General features: G+C 48.3%; 6 protein-coding genes across 6 annotated transcripts; 1 reads left to right on the forward strand and 5 right to left on the reverse strand.

The window, feature by feature from the left end:
• Nucleotides 1-49: 49 nt before the first annotated feature.
• LCP9604111_2232 (KxDL motif-containing protein) lies at nucleotides 50-924 on the reverse strand (the record flags this gene model as incomplete). Its single annotated transcript, XM_039069687.1, has 3 exons — nucleotides 50-131; nucleotides 319-471; nucleotides 617-924. 3 exons carry the CDS (start codon nucleotides 922-924, stop codon nucleotides 50-52), a joined length of 543 nt encoding a protein of 180 aa, XP_038932359.1.
• A 4248-nt stretch (nucleotides 925-5172) lies between these two features.
• Nucleotides 5173-6222, reverse strand: LCP9604111_2233 (DUF3632 domain-containing protein; the record flags this gene model as incomplete). Its single annotated transcript, XM_039069688.1, has 1 exon — nucleotides 5173-6222. The coding sequence occupies one exon, from the start codon at nucleotides 6220-6222 to the stop codon at nucleotides 5173-5175; it is 1050 nt and encodes a 349-aa protein (XP_038932360.1).
• Nucleotides 6223-6346: 124 nt separating this feature from the next.
• On the reverse strand, nucleotides 6347-7981 carry LCP9604111_2234 (uncharacterized protein; the record flags this gene model as incomplete). Its single annotated transcript, XM_039069689.1, has 3 exons — nucleotides 6347-6400; nucleotides 7353-7690; nucleotides 7756-7981. 3 exons carry the CDS (start codon nucleotides 7979-7981, stop codon nucleotides 6347-6349), a joined length of 618 nt encoding a protein of 205 aa, XP_038932361.1.
• Nucleotides 7982-9011: 1030 nt separating this feature from the next.
• Nucleotides 9012-9835, reverse strand: LCP9604111_2235 (uncharacterized protein; the record flags this gene model as incomplete). The annotated part of the gene is made up of 2 exons (XM_039069690.1): nucleotides 9012-9551; nucleotides 9602-9835. 2 exons carry the CDS (start codon nucleotides 9833-9835, stop codon nucleotides 9012-9014), a joined length of 774 nt encoding a protein of 257 aa, XP_038932362.1.
• A 268-nt stretch (nucleotides 9836-10103) lies between these two features.
• Nucleotides 10104-11616, forward strand: LCP9604111_2236 (flavin-containing monooxygenase; the record flags this gene model as incomplete). Its single annotated transcript, XM_039069691.1, has 3 exons — nucleotides 10104-10162; nucleotides 10219-10789; nucleotides 10831-11616. The coding sequence occupies 3 exons, from the start codon at nucleotides 10104-10106 to the stop codon at nucleotides 11614-11616; spliced, it is 1416 nt and encodes a 471-aa protein (XP_038932363.1).
• A 225-nt stretch (nucleotides 11617-11841) lies between these two features.
• Nucleotides 11842-13791, reverse strand: LCP9604111_2237 (transcriptional regulator family TF; the record flags this gene model as incomplete). The annotated part of the gene is made up of 1 exon (XM_039069692.1): nucleotides 11842-13791. The coding sequence occupies one exon, from the start codon at nucleotides 13789-13791 to the stop codon at nucleotides 11842-11844; it is 1950 nt and encodes a 649-aa protein (XP_038932364.1).
• Between the last annotated feature and the right edge of the window lie 120 nt (nucleotides 13792-13911).

Consider the following 13911-nt stretch of genomic DNA (forward strand, 5'->3'; position numbering starts at 1 on the left):
CTTTCATATCAGTCATCAACAAGCAAAGTGCAGCCCAATCTGAGCCCAATCAATAGCCATCATGAGCAAACTTCTTCGAAGAGCGGCGGTACTCATCAGGATGGGCCTTCTCGGCCTTAGCTTTCAGGGCACTATTTCCAGCCACGTGTGTCAGCCTTCTAGAAGCTCACTCATCGGCGCTAATGCCGCAGGCACGGCGCTGATCGACAGGCACATGCCAAGCTCACCCAGCGGAGCGGAAGCCCCTGTCGCGGAGCGGAGCGGAACTTGCACGTCCATCGCACCACAATGCCTGGTTTTAGGGGTGAATTTGCTTACCTGACACGCTTTTGCGTCCATTCCAGGTCGCGCTTTGTCTCTCTTGCGGTTTTAAGGCCTTCGGAGAAATTTGCTCGTGCGCCTTTTAGTCGTCGTTGGGCGAGCGCTTGTAGCTCCAGCAGTTCTTGCTGTTTTGCGTTCAGCTGGCCAGATCTGCAAGTGAATTTCGCTGTTAGCTTCGTGTTTGAAGATCTTGGGATATCTTCCTGGGTCTTGTTTTGTGAAGCACAATCTCTAGGTGGTGGTGATCGCTGCGGGGAGGAATTGCAAATGCTGATAGTGTTGCATGGAAACTCACGTCTGCGCCTGTCGTGCCAGACCCTTGTCCAATGGTGTTGGATCAAATGCATCCTGCATGCGGTCGCTTAGGACATCCACGACATCGACACCGGAGTACGATGCAAAGCTGGAGTCGTACTCGCCAGCAGAGCTGAAGGTGAGCCCACCAGAGGAACGACTGCCGGCGGTGGTGCTTGCATCAGAGAAGTCTGGTGGGGAGCTAGAGACCCTGGAAATGGGGTAGAGAGAAGCTGGTGCCGGTGCCTTGGAGGGTGCATGGTGGTATGGGTAGGCAGCAGGCTGGTAATAGTGACGCTGGGTGGCCATGACGACGATTGACTGCAACAACAGCAAGTGTTATAATGGAAGAAAGAGGAAGTATGAAGCTCAAGTGGACTTCAATGAGATAAGAAGAAGCAAGAAGATGGGAAGAATGTGGAAGAATGTGTAAACAGGCCTAACTAGGAGTGATGGTAAAGGAAGAAGAAAGAAGGACTGTCTCCCCGGGTCAGACGAGGGATTTTATAATCCTCCGCGGGGAGTCTTCTGTCCGGCGGATGCTCCCATTCTATCGGATGCGAATGTGATGACAAGGATTGCGCAAGCCTCGAAGGAGCCATTGGACCACTCGGGACACATTGACTCGCACCCCTCCCTCTGTACCTCCAATCCGAGCTCCGCCTGCACGTATGTCTCCGTATCTGCCCGCCTATTTGCCTCTTGGACCGCCTTGACCCCGCTCAGAGTGGAAAAAAGACTCAATGTGTCTGGGCGAGGACGCCAGCCTTCCTGCATTAGGGTTTCCACCGTTGAGTGGCGGCTTGGTGCAAAATAGGTCTCGATCTACGCCCCTCTTCCTGGTTTCAAATTTCGGGCCAAAGCGCGGACTAGGACTATTCAGCAATTGACTAGAAAGGGCGTTCGATGAGGTTGGGATGGGTGGAGTTGGTGGAAAGGTGAGATATAAATATGACCTTCGCCGTCATTCCTACTCCCACTTTTTCTCGACTCTTTTTTCTCTTGATTTCTCACAATTATCCTTTTCCCTTCCCGCTCTCATCCCCGTTGAATTGATTTTTTCTTCAGAAATTCGGGGGCTGGGAAGAGGACGATGAATGTTGATTCGTTCGAACAAAGTCAAAGATAAGACGGACTACACAGGAGCCGGTATGACATATTTCTCCATTCAACTGTCAAAGTCTAACATGATAGTTAGTTCATCGGCTTCCTATACATATACACATGTTGTAGTTGTATAATTGTGGTTGAATACGCGCTTCCGCGAAAACCAAAGAGATTCACGGGATGTCTCGCGGCCTTACATCGTCGTTGGGATCGGAGCCCAAGAGCCCGAAAGTAAGATCGCTGCATTCAATTCAAGTCACACGGAGAATGTTGGACATCACTGCATGAATAACAGGACCGTGAGGAATATTGGCATTCGAAACTGCTCCCGACTCGGTGACCCTATGCTTCTTTTGGAAGGTTCTAACAAGAATCATCCTAGCAATATATGAGCAAAAAGGGAAAACCGTGTGACCAATGCGCAACAAGTCCAGGTCCAATGACAAGAGGAAAAAGAAAAATACACAAGGTGAACGTTGATCCTTCCTCCGTTTTGCCCGCCTGGATGCGGCTGTTATTTCTGCACCCGACGAGAAAGACCCCCCTCTCGCACGAATCCACCAATAGCCATTAGAGCCTTCGACAGCAGGCAGGACAGAGGGAATCATCGCTGCATCGAGAAGCGCTCTAGACGCCCATCAACGTGGGAAGAGCACGCAGCTGCTCCCCACTCTATGCATATAGTCGATGACTTGCTTGACAATAGCTATGGGGCATGTATGATAAAGGGAAGCCATCCGGCAAGCCCCGTCGGAAATACTATATTTCGAGAGATGCTGTGCCGCCTATGACCGTTCATCATTGGTCCCAGATAATTGCTGACATCAAGACCACGCAGTGCCTAACTAGGTGGGAAGGAAATGGGACTGCAAGGCATACCCTTCCAGGTGGGTGTTCTACACTGAAACTGGATCTTCCTTGCGCACTCTAAATCTGCTTGTTCTCTTTTTTCCCGCCCGTTGATGCCTCACTATGCCTAAAAGCCAGCCTGCATGCCTTACAGCCTGACGATTCACGATATGCCCCGTCGACCGAGGAACCCTGTGACACCACCGTCCTCAATCGATCAAAACCATGGCTTGGTGAATATCGCAGGGATGCCATTCGTCTCTGCTGAAAATGGCCGAGCCCGATCTCTTATTCGGCTAGGCCAACATCGGGCAGCACGGCAATTAATGACGCACAGTACACACTTCGGCAATACGCCTCTTTTTGTCTGATCTTGCTCTTCGTCATAGTCTTCCCACCAACTTCGTCCTGATCAGCCCCCCCTTCAACTCGGACTCCGGACCCAAAGGTATATTCTTTTGAACCTTCCAATGTTAATACTCCGGATAGGTACGATGTCAACTGATTTTCCTTGCGTCGGTTACACAAGCCCGCTGTTTTGATCCGAATGTGTTGAGGGGAATCCCATTCGTGCCTGTTTTTATTGACCATGGCGTTCAATTAAAGTCCTTTTTGCCTATTAGCCGGGTGTCGACAATTCTTCTACCAAATCCAATCCGAATCCAACAAGTTTATTATTTTTTCAGCGCACAAGTGGGGGGTTGCGGGGATTTTCTACTTCCTTCACCGCCACATGCGCCATGGCCAACTCACTCTTACCCTTTTCGGGAAGTATCTATCACTCTGTGCCTACCGAGTACTCCGTACATATATGTACTGTACTATCATCGGGATGATGGCAAAAATAATGTTCAAAGGATTGGAATCTAGGCGCATCCCTCGGTGTTTACTTCGTTGAATGTATGCTAAATCAAACAAAACAAGGATTGTCATTTTCTCGAAAACACTAGGCTCTAGAATAGCTCATATTTTCAGGGATATAGGAGCATCTCACATTGAATCTTCTAAGAGTATACATACTAGATTCAGGTACAAGGCCTCTCAGCGGGTTTAAATACAACCACTATATCGACGTGATGGAAAGTTCATAAAGATTTTTAGTGATGTTTCCTCCGTAGTCCTCAACGATATAGCGCGTAATCAGAATTTCCAGTTGTAGAAGTGCTCAATAAGTTGAAAATCCACAACTAACCTTGGAAATGGCCAATTTTCTGCTGGCAATAAAAGCCAAGAGAACTAAAGCCCCCAGTCGTTATGCACTGCGAGACTTAATGGCCACCACAGCGTCTGTATTGGGGTGATATATTCGTACATTCCCAGTGATTGTCTTTGTTTACAGTTCTCGTTATTACCACACTCGAGTGTCATTAGTAGTAGCAGTAGCATTTCTGACAATTTTCAAGATTGTTGGCCAGCTGTACATGGCTATGTATACAATCTAAGTCTTGCTACTACTAGTACCTTCTCGCAAGTCGAGTGCTTCGCTTCAGTATTGGTTCGATGCTGTAGAGCTTAAAATTATCATTTGATACTTCAGAAAACGCTTAAGTTCGGAGTGGAGACATAATCTAAGGATATGTGTTGAGACCCTTCCCGCCTTAGATTGATAGGACTCCCTACCTTGTTTGGTCTTATTCTTCTCTTTATCTCAGCCAGCCAACACAATACAACCCATCGTTTCCTTTCCCATCAATGTTTGGGTAGATCTATTGTGGACGTGGGCATTCAATCACGTCATTGTTCCATTGTAAGATAACTAGTTGCACCAGATGTGGCTTTGATAATATTTGGGGAATTGTTGCTCCCCCTCCCTGAATTTCTAGTACCGCCTTCCTGATTTGGTTGAGTACTTGCTCGACACTTGCTTCTGCCTACCGCTGTCCTCACCGCCTCTTAACTTGTACACCGCCTTTGTATGGAAATGCATATGATAGTAGCAACAGGCTTGGACAGCAGGTATCTATAGCATGTATTGAAGAGGGAAATAAACGATGGGCAGCCTGGCTATGCAGGCAAGATGAAAACGACATAACACCACCAACCATCCGGGAGGGGTCAGCTAGCAAGCATAGGGACCACATAGACCACACCATAGTATACAATCTCCTAGTACACAAACATCTTGCGATTCTTTCTCATTTCTGGGGTGATGTTTCGTCTAGAATATCTGCTCCCCGAAACTCTACTTGACATCCAGGCTCTCGTTTTCTCTGCCTAAAGGACAAGGCCACTAAACTAGGCATTCCGACTTTCCCCACTGCAATATGTAAACTTTTAATAAAAGTAAGTCACTTCTATCATAGCTTGTATCAACTGCTTGATCCATAAAGGGCTGAATCACACAGGACGCAGGTAGAATATACGATTTTTCAACCAAAATTCATGTCTTTTTACAATGAAACCAGAAGTAGGCAGAATATATGGCATAATCACGAGTGGGACCCGATCAGGAAGGCGGTACTGAAAATTCAGGCAGCGTAGCAACAATTCCCTAGTTAGTTAACTAGTTATATTTGACAGCAAGAAGTGGGGAGAGTGACAATCAACTTGAGGAAAGAAAGGGGGTATGTCTACATGGAGATTTCGAGTTTGTTCAAGCCTTTATGACTCTGGCTCCCCAACACGTGCGAGAGCCTTCAGACACGAAAGATGCTTATCCTGATGCAGGGCATCGCCACCATTCTTGTAAGCCCTGAGGACCTCTGAATCCCTTTGTTTGATTATGATGACCATGTACTGGATTCCATCAGTGGCAAGCTCTTCCAGGGCTTTCTCATTGGCCTCCTTGGCTTCTTCCTGAATCTCGTGGAGTCGCTTCAGCCAGAACATGTATCTCCATGGCGAAAATCCAGCAGGTGATCGCTGTCCGAGCTCCGATTCAAGGAACTTCTCGCCACCCTTGCTGATGTCGCTGGGGCATTCGTTCCAACACACGTCTGATAGTAAGAGGAGGTTGTGGTTTCCATTTTTCAGCCAAGCAACAGCAGCTGGTAATAGTTGAAAGACCTCAAGCTGATAGATACCACGGTTGAGGTCCTCCTCGTCTGACTCGCTCTCACCCCGGAGTGTTTTAGAGCTTTCAAAAAGATCACGGAAGATCAGAAGTGCAACTTGGCACAGCCTATCCTTAGCGACACGAGTGGATGCGAGTTTGGCTAGGAATGTTGCAAAGTTGAGACGGTGTGTTCCCGACATAGAACCACCGTTATTGATCCAGAACTCGGTCATATCGCTAGCCAAAAAGGGGAGATCATTCCAAAGTGTCCCGTCGACGGTTCTTGCGATATCAATCCCACAGGTTCCTCGTGAAGGTCTAGTCAACGGCCCCATTCCTTGAATGCGGACGATATCGAGGACTATACCCTCATGTTCAGGTGATTCGGAGGAGATATTTCGGCCAAGCTCGTAGTACATATACCACAGGGAATGAATATGGCCTTCAAGAGTATCTAAACCATCACCAATATCGCAGTATCGGCTGGTAACGACCCAGGTCCGGTCATAGAAGGCTACATCTCGAATTTCTTTGAAATCACCCCGAGCGATAGACTGGCGGGTACTTTCCTGGTCTCTACGAGCATAGTCGTTCGTTATGATAATAGGAGCACCTCTAGGCAGAGAGCTCAGCAGAGAATCACGGAGGTGTTGCATTTTGGGAACCTGACAATGCTGATTGATGATTCAACTAGAATTCAGGTAAGAGAAAAAAGACAGTAGGAAAACGAAAGGATTGATATGGTGGAGCCCCGCGGGGGCTTAATGAGAACCCCCGGTACTAGGCAGCAACGTACAGCTCACCAATATCTGAATTGTTGGACTTCGGTATGCGCTGGCAGGATGTACTGTTTTCTTCGCTGGTTGTCGATCAACCAGCAAGACAGAAGTGCATTTCCTAATAGACTGGGTGGCCCTAGGTTGTGGCCCTGGACCTATTTCGACCTGGGATGATGCCCCAGCCCTATTTCTAGGCGAGGGTACTCGGGATCCGGTTCGGCCCGGCCCAGTGGATACACACGGTGGTCTCCACTCCAAGGTATCTTGTGGGAGCCCTGGAGGTCTTACAACCTCAGCAAAGGTTCCGGAATTATTTTTATTAGGAGCAAGGGTGACTAGATAAGAGGGCAGAGAGCATTCGATGCCTTTGGATTGCTTTCTCAATAAAACGCGCCGGCTCAATGAACTCTACTTTGCCTGACTCGATCGAAAAGCCACCACTGAGCGTGGATCTTTGGTGAAACACATTCTGGCAGATATAAAAACCAGTCATCTTCCTCGTAAGGGCGAAGGCAGGTTGTACACCGGACAGATTCAAAATAGTCAGGGTAGAACCCGCTATATTCCCAGTCAAGTATCCCAGAAATCACATACTTGTTGTCGGTCAATTTAACCGTGATATTGTCCGGTGTGATGTCTCCGTGTGTGAACACGATGCGAGGGCCCGAATTATTAGTAAACGATGGTGCTAATTGACGGAGAAACTCGATGAACACGTTGCCGCCTGGATGCGGGCCCAAGAATAAGAATGTTTCAAAATCCTCAAGGCTGAAGATAGGTGTCTCGCTCACTCGGACATGCCTCCTGAGATCTCTGCAGCCTTCACCTGCAACTCCTCCTAAAGGAGTGCCTTCTTCAAAAGGAAGAGTTCTCAAATCTGTAAGCATTGTGTTGAGTTGGTTGCTAATAGAGGTTTTTTGATCAGAGTCGAGTGTATGCCAGACTTCCCTAAGCGTTGTAGATCCCATATGACTCATGAATATCAAAGAAATCCCGCTCATACGTACCAAGCCAAGAGGCTTTGGCACTGGAATATTCGGCTTATGACGGTCAAGATATTGTAAAGCGGTATATTGAGTATTGTGTTCCATATAGCGAACGGCTTTGATAACGATTTCCGAAGAGCATTTGAACACTCCTTTGTGGTGAAAGAAGGGAGCTTTGTAAATAATCTCACTGCTCTTTAGGACTTCAAACAGCCTTTGAGAGAGTGGCAATCCCTCGGCAGTTTGTGATATTGGTTCGAGTAATTTTGCAACCGCATCCGAAAGAGGAAACACAATTTCAACCGGGTCTGATGGGCAAAGGGATTCTCGGATGTCTTGCTCAACGTATCTGGGTTTCTCTGGCAGATGATGATGTCAGCTATGCGAATAAGGAGAGTCTAAATTGCGGTATTGTGGTGCTTACTGGGGCTTTCGATTGTGGTTCTCATTCTCAAAAGACGTTCCAAATATTGAGTGGGGAATTGATCGGCCAAGTCGACCTCTGGATCTTTCGTGAGTGCGGCTTGTAGCTTTTTCAATGTACGGGCATTGAACCTCACGGCTTCGCTGACAGATTGAGTTTCGCTGGCAGGCCGAGCTTCGTTGGCAGGTTGAGCGCCCTCTAAGTCGAACGCCCCTTTTTCAACCATCTTCCGAGACGGCAATCTGAGACCTCACGATAAAAAAATAGAAATAATGATCTCGGATGCCTAAATGGAAGGGAGGATAAGTAGGTAAAAGAAAATGGTGACTCTCTAGTCTGCTTTGCATGTTGTACCTTGGCTACACCGCCATTCCTCCCATCCCTATAGCGAGCTATGCAGGCCGAGGCCGAGCATCTCAGTCGACACTATCGCAATCGTTCTCAGTAGGGCAAATGTCACAATACGTACTATGAGGAGGACTGCCTCTACCCTTCAACGGGCCTCGAGGTTGGATATTACTCTTGTATGATGCAAGGGATGGTGAAGTTATGGATAGCTAACATGCATTAGATGATTCCCTCTCTTTTACCAAGCTCCGAGCTGGCCATCGTTTCTCAACCGCTGCAATCACAAGAGTCAAAACAAGCTCAAACGCAAAGAACATAGCCGCAATCTGATATCCGACTTTGAAATGTGGCGCCTGGCTGGTATTATAAGCCAATAGAGGAACCCAGGCATTGAATGTGAAGGCGACTGCCTCCATCACCCCAATAACAACAATACGATGCTCAGCCGAGAAACCACATGTCTCACTAACCCAAGACGTGAAAATAATTCCTGCACCCGTCTCAACATAAGTCAACAGCCAACCAGCCATCATTGCTGCGGTGTTATGCACCGGCCAAATAGAGAGAATTATAGTCCCGACCAATGCTGGTAGACAAGCAAACACAATGACAAGCCAACGTATCTGCAAATAATCGCTTGTTTAGGCATAGAGGAGCGTAAAAATGATTTGCAGTCCATACCCAGCAGATGGGATGACGTTGACTTGTTCAACTGTGTATCTGCCGGTTGACTTGAGCCACACGTTGAAATACGAGTAGATGCGCAAGCCACAAACGTGAGCAATGAAGACTGTAGGAATCAACCACACCGGCCATGAGCGAATGACATCTAGGAATGTTCTCCATGTGAGTTTCGAAGCTGGTGCACGGCCAACGGCCTCCATTCTCTGCGCGGCATATTTTGTATCTTACTTGCTAAGCCATCGGGTTTTCGAGTCATTCGGAGAATCAGGAATAGCCCGAAAGCCGTATAGAGCAATGGGTACTCTAAGAATACCATAAGAAATAAACAACCGCTGCCAAGCAGAGAGACCTGCGCGGCCATTCATATCCGAATACAGCGCTGCCTGAAGATATCCCGAAAACATGTTGGAAGCACTAGAGGAGGCTTGGAATATTGCGCTCCGTTTTGCCAGTTCCTGTGGTGTATACCAATTCCCTAGAAGTGTGATGATGCCCGGATAAGCGGACGCTTCACAAAGTCCGATCAAAAAGCGCAGCGCAAAGAGCGTTTCAACATTCTTTGCGCTTGCGAGTGCCATGACGAATATTCTCCATAGTAGCTCAAGGGCTGGTAACCAAATAGACGGCCTGATCTTGGTGAGGACCAGCTGGGATGGGAGTTGCCCGATGAGATATCCGATGTTCCAGTATGTCGTGAGGTAGTTCAGGTCATTGCCCTTTAGGTCGAGGGCTTCTTTCATACCTGAGACGTAGGCATTGGAAGTCTGTTCATGCCAATATCAGCTTTGCTTTATCCGATCGATGGGTCACTTACATTGGATTGATCTAAAGATTTGATAAAATATGCGGTGCAGGCGTAGCTCAATAGCCACCAATCCACCTGAACGAGTTTGCGCTCACGGGGAGATTTGTCCCAGATGTCCCAAATCGATGCCTTCAGACGCGCTCGCCTAGCTTGCGGTATAGACACCTCCGGCTCATTGCTTGGTCGGTCGAGCTCCTGGTCCTTGACCTCATGTCTTGGTTTCAATTGATCTCCGGACAACATAGTCTCTGAATTTAGCAGTGAGTAATGTAATATGTTCTACATATCAATCTATCTCATTTCATTTCAGTAATATTTATACTACCTAGCACTTTTGCCAATTGTTCTCGACAGGCACATCATAGAGCCCTAGCGGCGCGGCTCCGACAGGTTTTACCGCATTGGGACGAAATTGCACATTATATAAGCTTATGGCGCAAGGCAACATCCCATATCTGAGCATTAAATAGCACAGCTACTGCAAGAATTCTTAGTCTTTCCACGAATCATTATGGAAATCGACCGGGTAGCTGTTATCGGCGCAGGCCCCTGCGGCCTAGGAGTTGCAAAGTATGTGTTTGCCTATCGAGACAAAGAAGAACGTGAATAATTAATAGTATGCCAAGGTATCTTCTTGCTGAACGAAAATTCAAGTCTATCACAATATTCGAACAGCGCGACCAACCTGGCGGTGTTTGGAACTACACCGGCGATGAGGGCATCAGCACATCGGCACTTGCCCGTCCCAACCCGAGTCAGGAGCCTCAACAGCCCGTGAAAGGAACTTTTGCTTCCCCTGTATACGACGCACTTGAAACAAACATCCCTAAATCGTTGATGCAGTTTACCGAGTATCCGTTCCCCGCGGCCAGTGCGCTATTCCCAGCCCATACCGTTGTGCGAGACTATCTTCATCGGTATGCAGAGGAATTACTGCCATACATACGTCTGAACTCTTTGATTTTGGATGTCACACTGTCAAAAAAGCATCCAAGGCCCGAGTGGACTGTAACCTGGCGTGATCTGCAAACTAATGAGATTTTGGTCGAGCAATTCGATGCAGTGGTTGTCGCCAATGGTCACCATAATGACCCATATATCCCCAAAATCACAGGCTTAGATGAGTGGAGTCAAACCTATCCAGGCTCCATCATCCATTCATCTTCTTATAGGCGTCCCGAATCATTTGCAAACAAGGTATGTACCCTCTAAAACAAACAATTACTGACTAAAAATAGAAAGTGATTGTCGTCGGACACTCTGCCTCTGGTATTGACATCGCGAACCAAATCGGCCGTGTATCAAAACACCCGCTGCTGATTTCGGAACGCACGGCAACAAATCTCTCTCCACAACAAGCCGCCGTTGCCCAAAGCCTTCCTGAAATCAGTCTCCTCAGTGTCGAAGATGGCCGTGTGCAATTTGCCAATGGCCATGAAGAGCGAGATGTTGATCACATCGTCTTTTGCACGGGCTACCACTTCTCTATTCCATTTTTGTCAAGTCTCCAGCCATCTATCGTTACAGATGGCGTGCGTCCGCATCATTTGTACCAGCATGTGTTTTACAGCAAAGAGCCCACCCTCGCTTTAATCGGGTTTCCCCAGCGGATTGTTCCATTCCCCTTCAGTCAGGCGCAAGGGGCATGGGTCGCGCGCGTCCTGGCAGGACGACTCTCGCTGCCTTCCGAGGCTGAAATGGAGCGGTGGATTGGCGACTGGGTAGTAACTCGCGGCGAGGGACGCGGCTTCAACACCCTTGCCTTTCCGCTCGATGCAGACTACATCAATTCGCTGTACGAGTTGAGCTCGCATGCAGCTCGGAAGGATGGGTTGGAGAATGATGGGCGTGGTAAAAGGCCGCCCTTCTGGGGTGAAAAAGAGAAGTGGACGCGTGAGAGATTCCCGTTGATCAAACAGGCGTCGCAGGTGCTTGGTAGTCGACGGGGTGAGATAAAGGCTTTGGAAGACCTTGGCTTTGACTTCGAGAGGGATTATGTTCCAGATGCCGAGGCGCGTTTGTAGACTGTCTTATTGCCTCAGATAAAGATGGACTAGCTGTTGAAGCTACTCCAATGAACCGATATTAGAAGGGGCTAGAAAGATGTCTCAAATGATGTCAAGAAAGACACAAAAATAACCGGTGCAAAGACATAGATCAAACGATATAAGAGTCCCGTTAGACTCTCTAGAGTTAACATAGAAGGTGCAGCTTGATCGGAATCAGGAAACGAAAAATATAAGTCCCATTCAGAGCATATCAGATCCTACGCCACCCAGAAGGTTCATCCAATGCGTCTCGAATGCAGTCTCACCCATATTGTCATCTGCCGGACTCCCAATACCAACGCGAGTAGCAAAATTTCCACTATCAGGCAGGAAATTGAAGCTATGCATAGTGAGAGATTGAGAAACTCGTCTCTCTGTCACTTTGGACCTCAGAGGCCAGATGTAAAAGCTTGCCTCGCCCATGGTTTGCCTCAGCAATACAGCCAAGTCATCCTGTATTGATTGCAGTCCCAATTCAGTATCCAGACTCGAATTGGGCATCACAGAAGACCCAGATAATTGTCTGCGTGGAATTAAGGGACTCTTCTGCTTTGTTGTAATATCCGCGAGGCGCCTCAAAATCCGAGAGGCTTCATGTGCAGCATGCCAAGAGGAAGGAAATAGTTCAAACAGCGTCACGAGAAGATCAATCTCCGGAATGTCGTCAAAGGCTGCCCACCGAGCAGTACAGTAAAGGAAAATTGCTGCCAATGAAAGGAGGCGACAGAGGGTAATCCAATTCATGGGTAGATGTCGGTGTTCATGCAGGATTAGACTCAGCTGTATGTACTGCTGCGCAGCAGCCTTGAGGCTCGGCAGGTTTTCTTCGGTTGTGTCTCCCTGTGCAGGAGTGTACAACAGAAGAAGCAAGTTTTGGTAGCGGACATTGAGCCATGTTATGGTAGTATGAAAGGGAAGCTGATCCTGTTCTGATAAAGTAGAACTTGATAATAGACATCCCTGTGTATACCAATCTTCGATTTGGAGGCGTAGGTCCTGCGGACGCATAGAAGGATGTGGATCGTAAATGGCATTGACAATGCGTGTTTCGAGGCGTCGTAGAGAGATCACATGCCGGCTGACTTGTAGCGCTATCGCGTACTGATGTCCTTCTTCGGAACCATATTCATGTATCATAATACTTGGCAGCGGTATCCGCATTATACTGTCAGGGAAGGCAAATGGAAGTCCATACGATATGCTGATCATGCGAGTGAACACATACACTGACCAACCCAGCCGACGACGTAGCTCAAGTACCCGAGGCGAGAGGCTCTGATTGGTAGGAGTTTCGTTCATCAGTCCGACTGCTAGAGCATGACTGGTCAGAACGCCGGTAATGGCTCGAGGGTCCTGGTCGCAGGGTACGAAGAGGAGATACAAGCCGAGGAGGAGCAAGGTGCCCACTGATTGCTCATTCACTTGGCAGACACACTCGCAGAGCACTCTTTTGAGACACGGCTGAAAATCCCGTTCCTCGATGCTTTGCACTTCTCCAGCCCGCTGCAGGCTTGTGAAGCCGATGGCCATTATCATGTAGAGTCGGGTGGGCACAGCCGACCGGGGGAGAAGGCCATCGTCTGCTTCTTTATTGGCGAGTGTTTCGAAATCTCGAAGAACAAGTTCGCTGTCAAGAAATGGGTATGTCCGATGAACGTGTCGGAAATAGGCCTGCAAGCATTTGCGACCCGCTGTAACGGAAATGGGCCCGTCTTCCTCGGCTTTGGAAGTATGGCTTTCCTCAAAAGCACTCTCACTGGGCTCGATTTCACTAGCATCAAGTGATGAAGACTGCATCGGGGTACCCAAGGCTATATCTCGCCCGGTCTCGATGTCTTCCACCGATCTACCGGCGGGGAGTGTTTCATTAACAAGCTGGCTCAGCCAAACAATGCGTGATTGCAATTCTCGTTCGCGCGTCTGCGGACTCGCAGAGCGCTCCATCAGAGAACAAGGTAGCCAAGCAACAAGACATGGTTTGCAAGATCCTTCGTCTGTTCTGGTGCACCGCTTCTTTTGCTGGCGACAGCGGCGACACGCCGGTAAAGGGGGTTTACGGCCGTTGGTATCTGCGGGTCTACCCCGGGATCGTCGTGTCTCCGGTTTTGAAGAATTGCGATGGACTCGAAAGCGATGGATGGAGCCCTCCATTATTGCCGGATGAAAAGGGTCAATTTCGGGGAGACACCGTGATAACCAACGGAGCACGCCATTCTTTCCCGCAACGAGAAATACCCATCGGTGCCGCACCGCGTTGTATATTCAAGAACA

This window comes from Penicillium roqueforti, assembly GCF_015533775.1.
Source record: "Penicillium roqueforti strain LCP96 04111 chromosome Unknown scaffold_02, whole genome shotgun sequence".
Taxonomy (NCBI): domain Eukaryota; kingdom Fungi; phylum Ascomycota; class Eurotiomycetes; order Eurotiales; family Aspergillaceae; genus Penicillium; species Penicillium roqueforti.